Genomic DNA, 14,995 nt, shown 5'->3' on the forward strand with positions numbered 1-14,995 from the left:
TCTCTCGCGCATCACCCCTACTCTGGAACTCTCTACCACAACATATCAAACTCTCACGTACCATCAACCTTCAAAAAGAGCCTGAAGACCCACCTCTTCCGACAAGCCTATAACCTGCAGTAACCACTGATCGACCAAACCGCTGCACGACCAGCTCTACCCTCGCCTACTGTATTCTCACCCGTCCCTTGTAGATTGTGAGCCCTCGCGGGCAGGGTCCTCTCTCCTCCTGTACCAGTTATGACTTGTATTAAGATTATTGTACTTGTTTTTATTATGTATACCCCTCCTTACATGTAAAGCGCCATGGAATAAATGGCGCTATAACAATAAATAATAATAATAATTACTCCAGCTAGAAGATGTGTCTGTGCGCGTGTGTGTGTTCTCCCTATATGTGTAGGTGACAGTATGAACGGACAACCCTGCTGTCACGGGTCCCTAACCAAAGTATGTGACTGCTCTAGGCAATTACTGGCTATGGAAGAAGGTCCCTTCTCTGGCCTGGATTGGCTGTGGCAGTCACGTGTTCTGGTCAGAAGCAACGAGGATGGGCAGATTAAGTTGAGAAGAAATTAAGTGTTAGTACAAACACTTATACAGTAAAATAACAGCTTTATTATAGAAAAAAAAAAAAAAACAGTGGATCAGAGGCATGAATAGAGCCCATGTAAAAAATTAAGTGTGAAGCCATGAACAATCCCCCTTTATTGAAAATCGTTTCTTCGGACTCTGTAATTAAAACACAGTTCTGTCCCTGGCTTCAGATCTCTCTTGGCAAAAAAGAGAATTGTTGGGGTCTCTCCACAATCCAGAACCTTTGGCTTGAGATTGTCAATCGTCCCCAAATGATTAATCATCCGTCCGAAAGTGGATGGCATGTCTGGGTGGCAATCACACGGTGCTTTGGTTGCATTAATGCACAATTTTTGTCCTTTATGTTCAAAAAAGTAGATATGTGACATTCCTGTCAGTGACCTGTGCAGTTCTTCCCCTTTTTTACAGCCCATAAGTTCTCCGTGATAATCACAGACCACCTCTCCTTTTTTAAAAGCGTGGGTGGTCTTCACGGTATGACCGCCTTTACTGTTGTCCTCTATTATAACTAGTCCTTTCCACTTCTGCGTCCTCACAAGATCTTTGATCTCCTCTGAAAAGTCGTTCTGTTTCCTTTTCCTGGGGGGTTTCCAAGCACGCGTCACTTCTACTATGGTCGGTACATTTGTTTTCCATCTCTGCCCTTTAACATAGTTTGACAACTGTTTTCTGCTGGGGGGGTTCCTGAAAGATTCTAAATAAAAAAAGAAAAAATTTAATCAGCACACATACCGTATTTTTCACTTTATAAGACGCACCCCAAGTTTGGTGAAAAAAGAAATTTTTTAATGTTAAATGGGGCCCATCTTATAATGCCAGTGTCTGGCTTATCAGTATATATGACCCTCATCCTTGTACATGACCCCCCCCATCCTGGTATATATGTCTGCTGTCCTGGTATATATGGCTACTGTCCTGGTATATATGACCCCCATCCTGGCATACATGGCTACTGTCCTGGCATACATGGCTACTGTCCTGGCATACATGGCCCCCGTCCTGGTATATATGTCTGCTGTCCTGGTATATATGGCTACTGTCCTGGCATATATGGCTACTGTCCTGGCATACATGGCCCCCATCCTGGTATATATGTCTGCTGTAAAGGTATATATGGCTACTGTCCTGGCATATATGGCTACTGTCCTGGCATATATGGCTACTGTCCTGGCATATATGGCTACTGTCCTGGCATATATGGCTATGACCTTAAAAAAGTCAACTACAAGAGACCAAAAGAAAAACAGATCAATGGATGGTTTGACAGAGAATGTAAAGTCGTACGGAAGACTCTGAGAACAGCCTCAAACAAGAAACACAGAGACCCCAACCACCCGGGTCTAAGGGAAGCCTATGAAACCATACAAAGGCAGTACAAAACCATCCTCAGGAGGAAGAAGCAGAGTTACATCTCCACCAAGCTTAACCAACTCCAAGACGCCCTCCAAGACAACTCCTTCTGGGAACTATGGAACCACATGGGCACAAAAGACAAGAACAACAACATCCACATCCAAAATGGCAGCATCTGGCTCCAGTACTTCAGAGACCTCTATAAAGACATTCCAAAGGAAGAACTAAGCCAAGAACAGGAAAGCATAATGGCAAAACTAAAAGCAATGGAGGAAAAAGTAAAAATTTCCAAAACCCGTGGATGCACCTATTACATTACAGGAAGTAGCAGAGAGAATCTCTTCCATAAGATGTAGAAAAGCCTGTGGCCTGGACGGAATCCTACCAGAAATGCAGGCTGCAATGGTTAAACTCTTCAATATTGTACTAAGTGCCGGCTACTTCCCTCGTACCTGGAATCAAGGCCTCATCACACCCATCCACAAGAATGGGGACAGGTATGACCCAGCCAACTACAAAGGCATGTGTCAGCAGCAACCTGGGAAAACTGTTCAACAGCATCCTGAACAAGAGGATCCTCAGTTTCCTCACCGAGCACAACGTCCTCAGCAAGAGCCAAGCAGGGTTCATGCCAAACCACCGCACTACTGACCACATCTACACCCTGCACAGCCTCATTCAGAGCCATGTGCACAATACAAAGAACGGGAATATATACCCCTGTTTCGCGGACTTTAAAAAGGCCTTTGATTCAGTGTGGCACCCAGGTTTATTCCTGAAACTGCTGGAGAGCGGAATAGGAGGAAAGACCTATGATATCAAAAGCTCCTACACCGAGAACCTCTGCAGTGTGAGTGTGAACGGCAGAAGAACGGCCTATTTCCAGCAGAGCCGGGGAGTCAGACAAGGCTGCAGCCTAAGCCCAACGCTCTTCAACATTTACATCAACGAGCTGGCTACCGCTTTGAATCTTCCACAGCACCAGGTCTCACCCTCCACGACGCGCAGGTGAAATTCCTGCTGTACACAGATGACCTGCTGCTTCTGTCACCAACCGAGAAAGGCCTCCAAGACAACCTGAAAATCTTAGAGAAATTCAGCTCCACCTGGGCATTTCCGGTAAACCTAAAGAAAACCAACATCATGGTGTTCCAGAAGAGAAAGAGAAAATCAGACCAGCACCCTTCATTTGTCCTCAACAACTGCGCCCTTACAGGAACGGACAAATATACCTATCTGGGCCTAGAGATTCACCGATCAGGGAGCTTCAAACAAGCCATAGAGACCCTGAAAGACAAGGCCTGCAAAACCTTCTATGCCATCCAAAGGAAACTACCATCTGAAGCCACCAGTGAGGGTCTGGTTAAAAATCTTCGATTCTATCATCGCCCCAATCCTCCTGAATGGCAGCGAAGTCTGAGGTCCTCACACCTACTAGGACTGGTCAAGGTGGGATTCAAGCCCAACAGAAATATTCCACCTGGAATTCTGCAAGCACCTTCTCCAAGTCCATCGGAGCACCTCCAACAGTGCTTGCCGGGCCGAGCTGGGCAGATTCCCTCTACACCTAACGGTTCTAAAGAGGGCACTGTCATTCCGGGCTCACCTAAATAGGAGCAATCCAAGCTCCCATCACCATAAAGCCCTGACACATGTAGGTGAAACAGAAAAACCAGGACCCTCGGAACAGCTCACCCAAACCCAACCTGACCAGAACACCAATCACAACAACCTGACAAAAGCCGGAATCAGGAAGATGGTAGACGAAAGCCAGGAGAGGTACGTAAGTGACTGGAAGAACGACATCATCAGCTCACAGAAACTGACAATGTACCAGAGTCTACATAGAGACTACAGACTGGCCCCATACCTGGAGAAACTCCCGGACCCCGAAGACAGCAAGATCCTGAGCCGGTATAGACTCAGTGCCCACAGTCTGGCCATCGAATCCGGCCGACACAGGCAGAGCTACAATCCCAAGGAGGAAAGACTGCCAATACTGTGACCAGGAGGCCCTGGAGGATGAGACCCACTTCCGGCTACACTGCTCCAAATACTCAGCAGTGAGGGACACTCACTTCAGGAGACTCCCACATCTCTTCCCGGATTTCATCACCATGAAGGAGGAAGAGAAAACATATATCCTGCTGGGGGAAGACGAGAGAGCAGTGGAGATAGCAGCGCAATATGTGAGCGAATGTCATAGACTGCGAGAAAGACAGTCATGATATGCCATGGAGTTCTATGGCCCCACCCTGGATCTGCCCCATCCCCCCATCCACCTTCCCTATGCCATGGACTTCTATGGCCCCATGCTGGATCTGCCCCATCCACCTTTCCTACAACCCCTACCCAACATCCCTACAGTCCCTAACCCCATTCCCTTCTGTACACTTGCTTTGGCAAAACTAATGTGTATTTAGTCCTGCCAATAAAGCTTCTTTGAATTGAATTGACTGTCCTGGTATATATATAGCTACTGTCCTGGCATATGTGGCTACTGTCCTGGCATATGTGGCCCCCTTCCTGGTATATATGTCTACTGTCCTGGTATATAAGGCTACTGTCCTGGTATATATATATATATATATATATATATATATATATATATGGCCGCCGTCCTGGCATATATGGCCACTGTCCTGGCATATATGGCCCCCATCCTGGCATATATGTCTACTGTCCTGGCATATATGGCCCCCATCCTGGCATATATGTCTACTGTCCTGGTACATAAATGGCTACTGTCCTGGCATATTTGGCCCCCATCCTGGCATACATGTCTACCGTCCTGGCATATATGGCCCCCATCCTGGCATACATGTCTACCGTCCTGGCATACATGTCTACCGTCCTGGCATATATGATCCCCCTCCTGATATATATGTCCCCATTCTGTTGTCTGTCCCCCATCCTGGTACATATATCCCCCATCCATGCACATAGCCCCCTATGGCTTACCAAGGGGGGTGTTGAGGGGGTGCATGCAGTGGCTTCTCGAGTCCACAGGGGGTGGGGGCAAAGCCCGGAGCTGCGTGGGGAGTTGCGGCACTTTCTGGTGGGTGCCGCCATTATCCATATCCTCTCGGCAATGCATGCTCTTGTGTTCAGACTGCCAGAAAATGGCCGCGGAGGCGGCGCATGCACAGTTTGCGATACGTGGCCATTTTTCCCCCCGTTTTCCCCCCCAATTTGGGCAAAACAAAAAAGTGCGTCTTAAAATACAAAAAAAAAATGTGAAGTTTCTCTATGCATAGGCCTGGAACACAGAGCTAGCTACTGCACACAGACTGGAAAAGAAAAGAAAGAAAGGGGGAAAAATCCCTTAAACTTACCAGCAGCATCTTTTACTCTTAATGTTTTCTGCATACCGATCCATTTATTTCGCAGATACTTGGCATGTTTCAGGTTTACTTCTTTACATAGCTTTATTGATGGTGGTGAAGTATTGATCCGTACAGGGCACTTATCCGTCAGCCTCTGGTACAAGAAATTACGTGGACCTTCCCTCTCCTCGTCGCTGCTGCTCTCTCCCTCGTCATTTTGGCGCTCTCTGCTCGGACAGTCACTGCTGGTCCTCGCCCTCTTGGCGACATTTCTGTGAAAATGAGAGGCAAGTTAAAGGGTTTTTCAAGGACTTTTAGGCTTGATGACCTACTTGAATGCCTCTCTCGGCATTAGCATATGGTGTATTTTCAAAATGAGCATGGTGGACATGTCCGGGAAATCACTGGAATGAACTCGAATACAGTTACTGCTCTAATCTGGTCCTATGGCAGGCGGTTGGTGGCGCTGTCTGTGCATTTGGTCAGTACTCTTACCCAGATGTTTCTCCTTCCTTGTTTGCCTTTATTTTCATCAATTTTTTCATTCCCTCAACCAAATCTGGGGTGGAAATCTCATGCTTAAGGTCCACATAATACACATATTTATCCGTGATGGATCTACTGTCCCTTGCCATCTCATCTGCCCAATGCTCATACGCAGACATTGCCATCTTCCATGTCACGAGGGGCAGGTTGAACCTGAGAAGAAGGAAATTGTTAGTGTGGGTAAAGGCCCCTTTACATGCAGAGAGAATTGTTCCAAGATTGTTCGGCAGATCTCTGGTCGCAGTGAAATCATGAACATATCGTTCCATTTGTACCTGGCCACAAACCTGGCACTGATGGTCCACAATTTATTGCACTCACAGATCTGCCCAACACGCTTTGAACAATGACCGGGCCAATGTTTACAACTCTGACCACTGTCCCTTTATGAGGTAATAACTCTGGAGCTTCCATGGATCCCGGTGATTGACGTTTTCTCGTGACATATTGTACTTCATGTTAGTGGTAACATTTCTTCGATATAACTTGCATTTATTTGTGAAAAAATGGAAATTTGGCAAGAATTTAGAAAATGTCGCAATTTTCCAACTTTGAATTTTCATGCCCTTAAATCAGAGATATGGCACCCAAAAGACTTAATAAGTAACATTTCCCACATGTTTACTTTACATCAGCACAATTTGGGAACCAAAATTTTTTTTGTTAGGAAGTTATAAGGCTTAAAATTTGACCAGCGATTTCTCATTTTTACAACACCATTTTATTTTTAGGGACCACATCACATTTGAAGTCACTTTGAGGGGTCTATATGATAGAAAATACCCAAAAGTGACACCATTCTAAAAACTGCACCCCTCAAGGTGCTCAAAACCACATTCAAGAAGTTTATTAACCCTTCAGGTGCTTCACAGGAATTTTTTGAAAGGTTAAACAATAAAATGAATATTTCACTTTTTCTCACCAAAAATTTACTCCAGATCCAATTTGTTTTATTTTCCCAAGGGTAACAGGAGAAACTGGACCCCAAAAATTATTGTGCAATTTGTCCTGAGTAGGCTGATACCCCATATGTGCAGGTAAACCACTATTTCGGCGCATGACAGAGCTCAGAAGGGAAGGAGCGCTGTTTGACTTTTTCAACACAGAATTGGCTGGAATTGAGATTGGACGTCATGTTGTGTTTGGAGAGCCCCTGATGTGCCTAAACAGTGGAAACCCCCCACAAGTGACCCCATTTTGGAAAGAGTCGGCAGAGCAGGGGAGAATGACGAAAGCTGTGTTCAGCACCTGGCGCCGGGTAAAAGCGCTTCCTTCAATGCTTCTTCCCTGGCGCCCGTCCTTGTGGTACTGATGTGGCAAAAACATGCCTCAGGTGTGCCGCAAGTATTACACACACGGACACTGACATCTCCAGTACCGGAAACATCAGGACGTGTGAAAGAGGCATTATAGCGGGTTTTTATGTTTGGCAGCTGTCACACTCTAAAGACGCTTTTTATTGCAAAAAATAGTTTTTCCATCACCACATTTTGAGAGCTATAATTTTTCCATATTTTGACTCAGTCATGTGAGGTCTTGTTTTTTTGCGGGACGAGTTGACGTTTTTATTGTTACCATTTTCAGGCACATGACATTTTTTTATTCCGATTTTTGTGACGCAGAATGAACAAAAACCAGCATTTCATGAATTTCTTTTGAAGGGGGTGCGTTTACACCGTTCGGCGCGTGGTAAAATTGATAAAGTGGTTTTATTCTTCGGATCAGTACGATTACAGCGATGCCTCATTTATCTTTTTTTATGTTTTGGCGCTTTTATACAATAAAAACTATTTTATATAAAAAAATTATTTTTGCATCGCTTTATTCTGAGAGCTATAACTTTATTTTTTCAATGCTGACGCTGTGTGGCGGCTCGTTTTTGGCGGGACTAGCTTAGTTACCAATAACGGTGTTTCTCTGAACCCATAACAGCACCACGGAGAGAGGGGATCCGCCCTTCAGGGACAAGAACCTACAGATAAAAAGGGCGGTACCTCTCCTCCGCCTTCAGTTGGTTATAGAGCATCAGAGGGTCTCCAGGTTCGTTAGATAACAGAAATATATACACAATGTTATAATACTGCTTATTTATCAAGAAGCACCGTGCCTAAACGGAAACACTCTACTAACAGTAAAAACGTGCTCACCACACTCGTGAAGGGGAGGGGAATAAGCGGGTGCTGTCATGGGTTCCGAGAAAACTGTTATCGGTAAGTAACTAAGCTATTCTCTCTCACCCATGACAGCACCACGGAGAGAATTACAGAGATTGGTAGCTTAGGGAGGGACCACCGCCTGAAGGACCCTTCTCCCGAAGGTCAGGTCAGACGTAGAGGCTAGATCTAATCTGTAGTGCCTGAAAGAGGTCGAACGTGATGACCAGGTGGCCGCCTTACAGATTTGTTCTATCGATACCTCAGATCTTTCAGCCCATGAGGTCGCCATTGCCCTTGTGGAATGGGCTCTCAGCCCTTCCGGGATGGTATTTCCACTGGATGAATATGCCAGGGCAATCGCATCCCTTATCCACCTTGCCAGGGTACTCTTGGATGCCTTGAGCCCCTTCCGAGGACCCTGGAAACACACAAAGAGAGCCTTCCTTCCTACATTTTTTGGTGGCCTCTAAGTACTGTACTAGGCACCTTTTTACATCTAAAGTGTGGAATCTGTCTTCTCCCTTATTTTTTGGATTTGGGCAGAAGGAAGGAAGGACTACCTCTTGGGACCTGTGGAAATGTGATGATACTTTAGGTAGATAGGCCGGGTCAGGTTTTAGGATGACTATACTCTAGAATTTTTGTAAAAGGTGGCCCTGCTGATAAGGCTTGAATATCGCTCACTCTTCGAGCTGACGTTAGTGCCACCAGAAGCACCGTTTTAAATGATAGGATTTTTAGGGATCCCGAGTGAATTGGTTCGAACGGAGAGCCTGTCAGTGTTGAAAGTACAAGATTCAGGTCCCATGACGGTAACCTTTGACTAGCTATTGGCCTAGATCTGGTTGCGGCCTTAATATACCGTGCTACCCAAGGGTCACCTGCCACATCATGGTTATAGAGGGCGCCTAACGCCGCTATTTGTACTTTTAATGTGTTTACCGCCGGACCCTGTTCTAGGCCCTTTTGTAGAAATTCTAGGATCTTATCAATCTGAACCCCGTCCTGAACCTTTGCCCTAGAAGCGGATAGGAATTTTTTCCATGTTCTGCCATAAGCTCTCATCGTAACCAGTTTCCTACTTTTTTGTAATGTAGTTATCAGGTTCTCTGAAAATCCCGTCCCTCATCAGCACCCTCTCAAATTCCATGCTGTTAAATGGAGGTTCGGTGCCCGAGGGTGTAACACTGGGCCATGCGATAGCAGGTCCGGGAGATCCGGTAGGATCCATGGGTCGGTTACTGAGAGCATTCTTAGCCAGGAAAACCAGGTTCTTTTGGGCCAGAAAGGGGCTATCAGTATCATTCTTGCCCCGTCCTCCCTGACTTTCCTTAGGACCGCTGGGGTGAGCATGATCGGGGGAAAGGCATATGTTAGACTCTGTGTCCATGGGAGCATAAACGCGTCCAGAGTTAAAGAATTCCCCCTGGGATCTAGGGAGCAGAAGGTTTTTACTTTTTTGTTTTTGAAATCGGCAAAACAGATCTATGTCCAGGGTCCCCCACATTTTTACAATCTGCCGAAAAATGGACCACTTTAGTACCCATTCCCCTTGTCGTAATAGGGTGCGGCTCACAAAGTCTGCCCTTTGATTCTCTGTACCCCGGATGTGTAGGGCTGATAGAGATAGCAGGTTTGCCTCCGCTAGTTTGAGGACTCTGGCGGATGTGTCCATTAGGGCTTGGGACCTGGTTCCCCCGATGATTTATATAGGCCACTGTGACTCGATTGTACGAAAGTATGCGGACATGGTGATTCTGGAGCAGGGGTAGGAAGTGTGTTAGTGCATAGCCTACCGCTAGAAGCTCTTTTTGGTTTGAGGAGGCTTTTAGTTCTTGACCTCCCCACACGTCCTGAGCCACCTCGTTGTTCATGTGTGCTCCCCATCCCGTGGGACTGGCATCCGTTGTCACTATGTGTGTTATCTTTGTTACCCAGGGGATCCCTTTGGACAGATTTTCCTGGTTTCCCCACCAAGCTAGGGAATGAATAGTTCTTGAATTTAGGGTAATACAACGCTCTAGGTGTCCCCCTATTGCTGCCTGGTTGGCTAATACGTCCCACTGGAGATCTCTTGTGTGTAACTGAGCCCATTGGACTGCTGGTAGGCAGGCGGATAGGGAACCCAGCAGTGACATAGCTTTCCTTAATGTCATAGAGGGATTTTGGATTGCTCTTGCTGTAATTTGAGCGATTTTCTCCTTCTTGTGGTCTGGGAGGCAAAACTCCTGAATGCCCTTATTGAGACGGCTAATCAGATATTTTCTGGAGTCTTTGCGGATAGGGACGTGATAATAGGCGTCGCTGAGATCTAAGCCCGTCATGTAGCAGTTTGGGAACAGGATTTTGGTGGTGGACCTGATCGACTCCATTTTGAAGCTCTGATTCCTGACGTATTCATTTAACTTTTTCAGATTTATGATCGTTCGAAAGGTGCCGTCCGGTTTGGTTACTAGAAAAAGAGAGGAGTAGAACCTGCCTATATCCTGCAGGGGAACCTCCTGGAGGACTCCTCTTTTTTACTAGGCCTAGGACCTCGCTTTCCAGAGCTTCCTGTTCTTGCGTACTGGATCTTAGCGGCGTTATTACATACTTTTGAGGTGGAAGAGAGAGAAAGTCTATTCTTAGGCCCTCCTGGATTAGGTTTACTATCCATGGGTTGTTTGAGAGTCTCCCCCAACGTGGGCGAACTGTCACTTGGAGGGCTTTTTGTCTCGGGATGAGTTACTAAAGAACCCTCTATCTCTTCTTTTGTCATCCCACTTTTGTTCCCTCGGTGGTCTCCTCTGAAAAAACCTCCTATTCCGAAAGGGCCTTTAAATGCTGCCGGCCCCAAATTTGGGAACCTTTTCTTCTTGTCCCCTGCTTTCTGGTGGATGTCATCTAACGTCTCCCCAAAAAGGAATTTTCCTTCACAGGGGATTGAACATAATTTCATTTTGGTCTGTAGGTCCCCTGGCCAACTTTTAAGCCATAGTGTTCTTCGGGCTGCAGTGCTGCTGTTTTGGACGATAGCTGGACTGAATCGGCCGATGAGTCCGCTAAGAAGGCAGCCGCTCCCCTTATTACTGGGATAGAATCTAAGATCTTATCCCTTGGTGTCCCTTCCCTCAGCTGTTTTTCAAGTTGGTCCACCCATACCATTAGGGCTCTTGAAGTACATGTCGCCGCTATGGCTCGCCTGAGGTTACCGCCTGCTGACTCCCATGCCCCTTTTAGAAAGGTATCTGCCTTTTTATCTAGGGGATCCCTGAGGGTGCCCATGTCCTCAAAAAGGAAGGGCGAATTTCTTTGAGGCCTTTGCGACTGCTACGTCGAGCTTCGGGGCTTTATCCCAAGACGTAGATGCCTCCTCCTCAAAAGGGATATTTTCTTTTAAGGGAAGGGACAGTAGTATTTTTCCTGTCTGGCTTGTCCCATTCTTTTTTGATTAGGCCCTTCGTTAAGCGGAAATACGCTCCGTTTTTTCTGGCCTAGTCCCCCGAACATTATGTCCTGGACTGTTTTATCCGGTTTAGGGTCCAATACCCCCATGGTATACCTTACAGCTTTTACTAGTCTGTCTACCTCATCTAGGGGAAAACAGTGACGCCTCCCCGTTTCCTCGTCTGAGGAACCGGATTCCAAGGTTCTAGACGTGATTTCTCCTGACGTGGAAGAGTCTGACTGGGAGGTTCCTATCGTGTCTTTCTTCCTCGCTTTGCCCCTATGCTTAAGGGATACAAGGGCACTCTGAACCTCTGATTTGATTGCGGCCCTTAGGTCAGATGCGAAATCCAGAGTCTCCTGACAAAGAATTTCTTTTGTGCAAGACTCACATAGTTTTTTCTCCCATGATACAGGTAGGGGTCTAGTGCAAGTGGGGCATTCCCTGTTCTTTTTCCCCTTCTTTCCCTAATAAGGGAGAGGAATTGTATTACAAGGGTGAACATTCACGAAGATCACTTACCCCCAAAGGTGCGCGGCTGCAGGTACCTGTTGTGAGTTCATTTTCCCCTTCACCATTGAGGTCTGAGGAACTCCCTCTTCTGGTGAAGGAAGGTAGTGAGGCTGATTACCAAGCACCTGGGCAGGATGATGATGACTGGGTGACGGGAATTACTGACTGGATATAAGGCAGCCGACGCCCTTCTGCCTTGCTGGTGATTAGAGTTGAGCGACTTTTGGTTTTTTGTTTTTTTAGGGTCGAGTTTCGTTTCGTGAAACCCGACTTTTCCAAAAGTCGGGTCGAGCAAGATCGGCCGATTATAGGGAAAAAAGTCGGGGTCGTCCCGAAACACGAAACCCAATGTAAGTCAATGGGGAATAAAAGTCGGCAGTGAGAGGAGGACAGGAAACACACCTACAGTGCCCATTTGAATGCCAAAAGCATCAATTCTTATTACTTAAGCTTGTCAACCTTAATTTACTTCATAATACTAGTTACGCACTGAAAAATGGGGGTTATTTGGCTAAAGTTGTGGGGGGGTAGGGCTGGCTCCAGATTTTCATGTGCCCTGGGCGAAAGAGCGCCCCTTTAACACATACCACAACTCATGATGCTCCGATACGGCAGAGAAATAGCGGTATAGTACAATGACAAATACTTCACTTTTTACATCTCATGACGAGGCCCATCTATTTCTCCATACAGAATCATTGGTCCCATATAATGTTTGAAACAGTATATGATGCGCTCCACATAATGCTACAGTATATGTTGGTCCCCATGGATGAAGCTCCACTGTCTTATGGGCCCAAATAATGCTCCAAACATAATGGGCCCCATTTCTAATGCTCTAGTGTATAATGGGCCCTGTAAATGTTGCTCCAGTGTCTGATGTCCACCTTTGGAATGTTCCAGTGTATGGTGGGCCCCATCTATCATTCTCCAGAGTATAGTGCTCCCCAAAAATTGCTGTCCCAACATTGAAAACAATCAAATAAGTCTCCTCGCTAGGGAATCCCTGTACTAGTCTGGACTCCTCGTCGTCCCCATCTTCCATCTCACTGCACAGTATTTCAACCTTGCAAGTGCTGTGATCCTGAGCAAGCAGGGGGGGCCCACTCATTGGCGACGGCACTGGCACAGGGCCCCTGATAGTACACTGGTGTGTCTGATGGCGGGTGGGCCGAACCTGCACTTTCATCTGCAGCTTCCTCTTTGTCACCGTGTAAGATGGAACTGTATATGGGAAGGGTAACCTGAGTTTCATCAGGGTCAGATTCAGGCCGGGTAGCGTGCGAGGGGAATGTAGTGGTCTGGGTCAATGTACCAGCAGATTCATTGAGCAGTGGCTGGGCATCAGTGCACTTGTGTCGCCCCCAGGAGTACGGTCGCCACAGTGGCATTACCTTCCTCCTAGGGAGTGTGATGTCATGCTTGGGAGCAACGAAGGATCTCTCTAGCAGGTTAACTGATTGGGTGGCGTTATTCCCACGAGTCATGACCCTCCAAACAGCGTTCATGAAGGCAAAGTGTTTGTTTTACGTGGGCAGTATGGTTGCAAAGCTGAACCTTAAAGGAATGTCCAGAAGGGCACCACCAGGAGTGGAGCCTACGGCGTAATTTGACTCAACACGGGCAACCTCAACCATGCCAGCTACAGAACAGATGCACACATTGCAAGCTTAATTCCGTTAACGAACGAGACTCCGTCATGCCCCGCGGTCCGAGTTCGGCTTACTAGAGGGACACGTGAGGCTCTGGCACATGAGATTGGCCAATAACTGGTGTGTCATGCCCTTACATGTCCGTGGCTGCATGTGCGCTACACTGAAAAGGCCAGCGTTTGTCGCTTACAGGTGCAGATAACCCGCTGAACAACGTTAGTGATGGGGATCTGTGATTACAATTATTACCCGCGAACGATGATTTCCCAGTAAGTGCAGGTCAAGGTTCCGGAATTAGGCCTAACCGTCATTCCTGAAAAAATGAAAAACTTACGTGTGCAAACCACAGGTGCTGTAGCTTGCTTAACAGCTCGCCAGCCGTTCTCATGCCCAGTATGGATTGCACGTGATTGCACAAAGGTTAGAAAGGGTACCGTATCCCCGGATAACATGTATGGATAGCGTACACATTCAAAATATATGTCTATACATCAGGAGGCAGGCTCAGACGGTGTTAGGCCCAGTATGGATTGCACGTGATTGCACAAAGGTTAGAAAGGGTACCGTATCCCCGGATAACATGTATGGATAGCGTACACATTCAAAATATATGTCTATACATCAGGAGGCAGGCTCAGAGGGTGTTAGGCCCAGTATGGATTGCACGTGATTGCACAAAGGTTAGAAAGGGTACCGTATCCCCGGACAACATGTATGGATAGCGTACACATTCAAAATATATGTCTATACATCAGGAGGCAGGCTCAGACGGTGTCAGGCACAGTATGGATTTGACGGCCCAGACTACACAGCGAAGGAGCAGGGAGAGGTAAAGATTGCAAATGCTGGGGCCCTGCCCAAGCAAGGGGGGCCCACTCGTGGGCGTCGGTACTGGCACTGGGCCCCTCATAGTACGGCGGTGTGTCTGACGGCGGGTGTGCACCACCACCGTCAGAGACACTTGATTGCACTATGAGGGACCCTGTGCCAGTGCCCGCGCCCAAGAGTCGGCCTACCCACCTGTCCAGGGCAACGGCACTCGCACGGTATCGTGCGCTAGGTGGTGACCCCGGCCATGGGGGGGGGGGGTCAGCACAGTTAGGGAGTTTTAAAAAGTGGCATATGTTGATGTTGGACAGCTGATGCAAAAGGTGAAATAGGTCAAGTCCCAGGAAGAGGTGGACCAAAGCAAGCCATTTTTCTGTCACCCTATGTGTCATCAGGGGAAGGTGGGACAAAATCCTTGGAAACCCATGCGTGGTTCATTTTAATGAAGGTTAGATCATCCACAGTTTGGGTTGACAGACGGGTCCTTTTTTCTGTCAGGATTGATCCAGCTGCACTGAAGACTCTTTCCGATAGCACACTTGCAGCTGGGCAAGCGAGCTCCTGTAAAGGCATATTGTGCCAATTCAGGCCAGGTGT

At 47.1% G+C, this 14,995-nt stretch overlaps 1 protein-coding gene across 1 annotated transcript in view; it reads right to left on the reverse strand.

The window, feature by feature from the left end:
* Nucleotides 1-595: 595 nt before the first annotated feature.
* Nucleotides 596-14,995, reverse strand: part of LOC141073062 (uncharacterized) — a 53,005-nt gene continuing 38,605 nt past the window's right edge. The window contains exons 16-18 of the mRNA XM_073560378.1: nucleotides 5,772-5,975; nucleotides 5,286-5,548; nucleotides 596-1,291 (exon numbers count right to left, since the gene is read on the reverse strand). Coding sequence (XP_073416479.1) covers nucleotides 708-1,291; nucleotides 5,286-5,548; nucleotides 5,772-5,975 — 1,051 coding nt within the window. The 3' untranslated portion in view covers nucleotides 596-707. The remainder of the gene's footprint in view (nucleotides 1,292-5,285; nucleotides 5,549-5,771; nucleotides 5,976-14,995) is intronic.

The sequence above is a fragment of the Dendrobates tinctorius genome, unplaced genomic scaffold (assembly GCF_039654945.1).
Source record: "Dendrobates tinctorius isolate UK_male_01 unplaced genomic scaffold, ASM3965494v1 ptg000296l, whole genome shotgun sequence".
In the NCBI taxonomy this organism is placed as follows: Eukaryota; Metazoa; Chordata; class Amphibia; order Anura; family Dendrobatidae; genus Dendrobates; species Dendrobates tinctorius.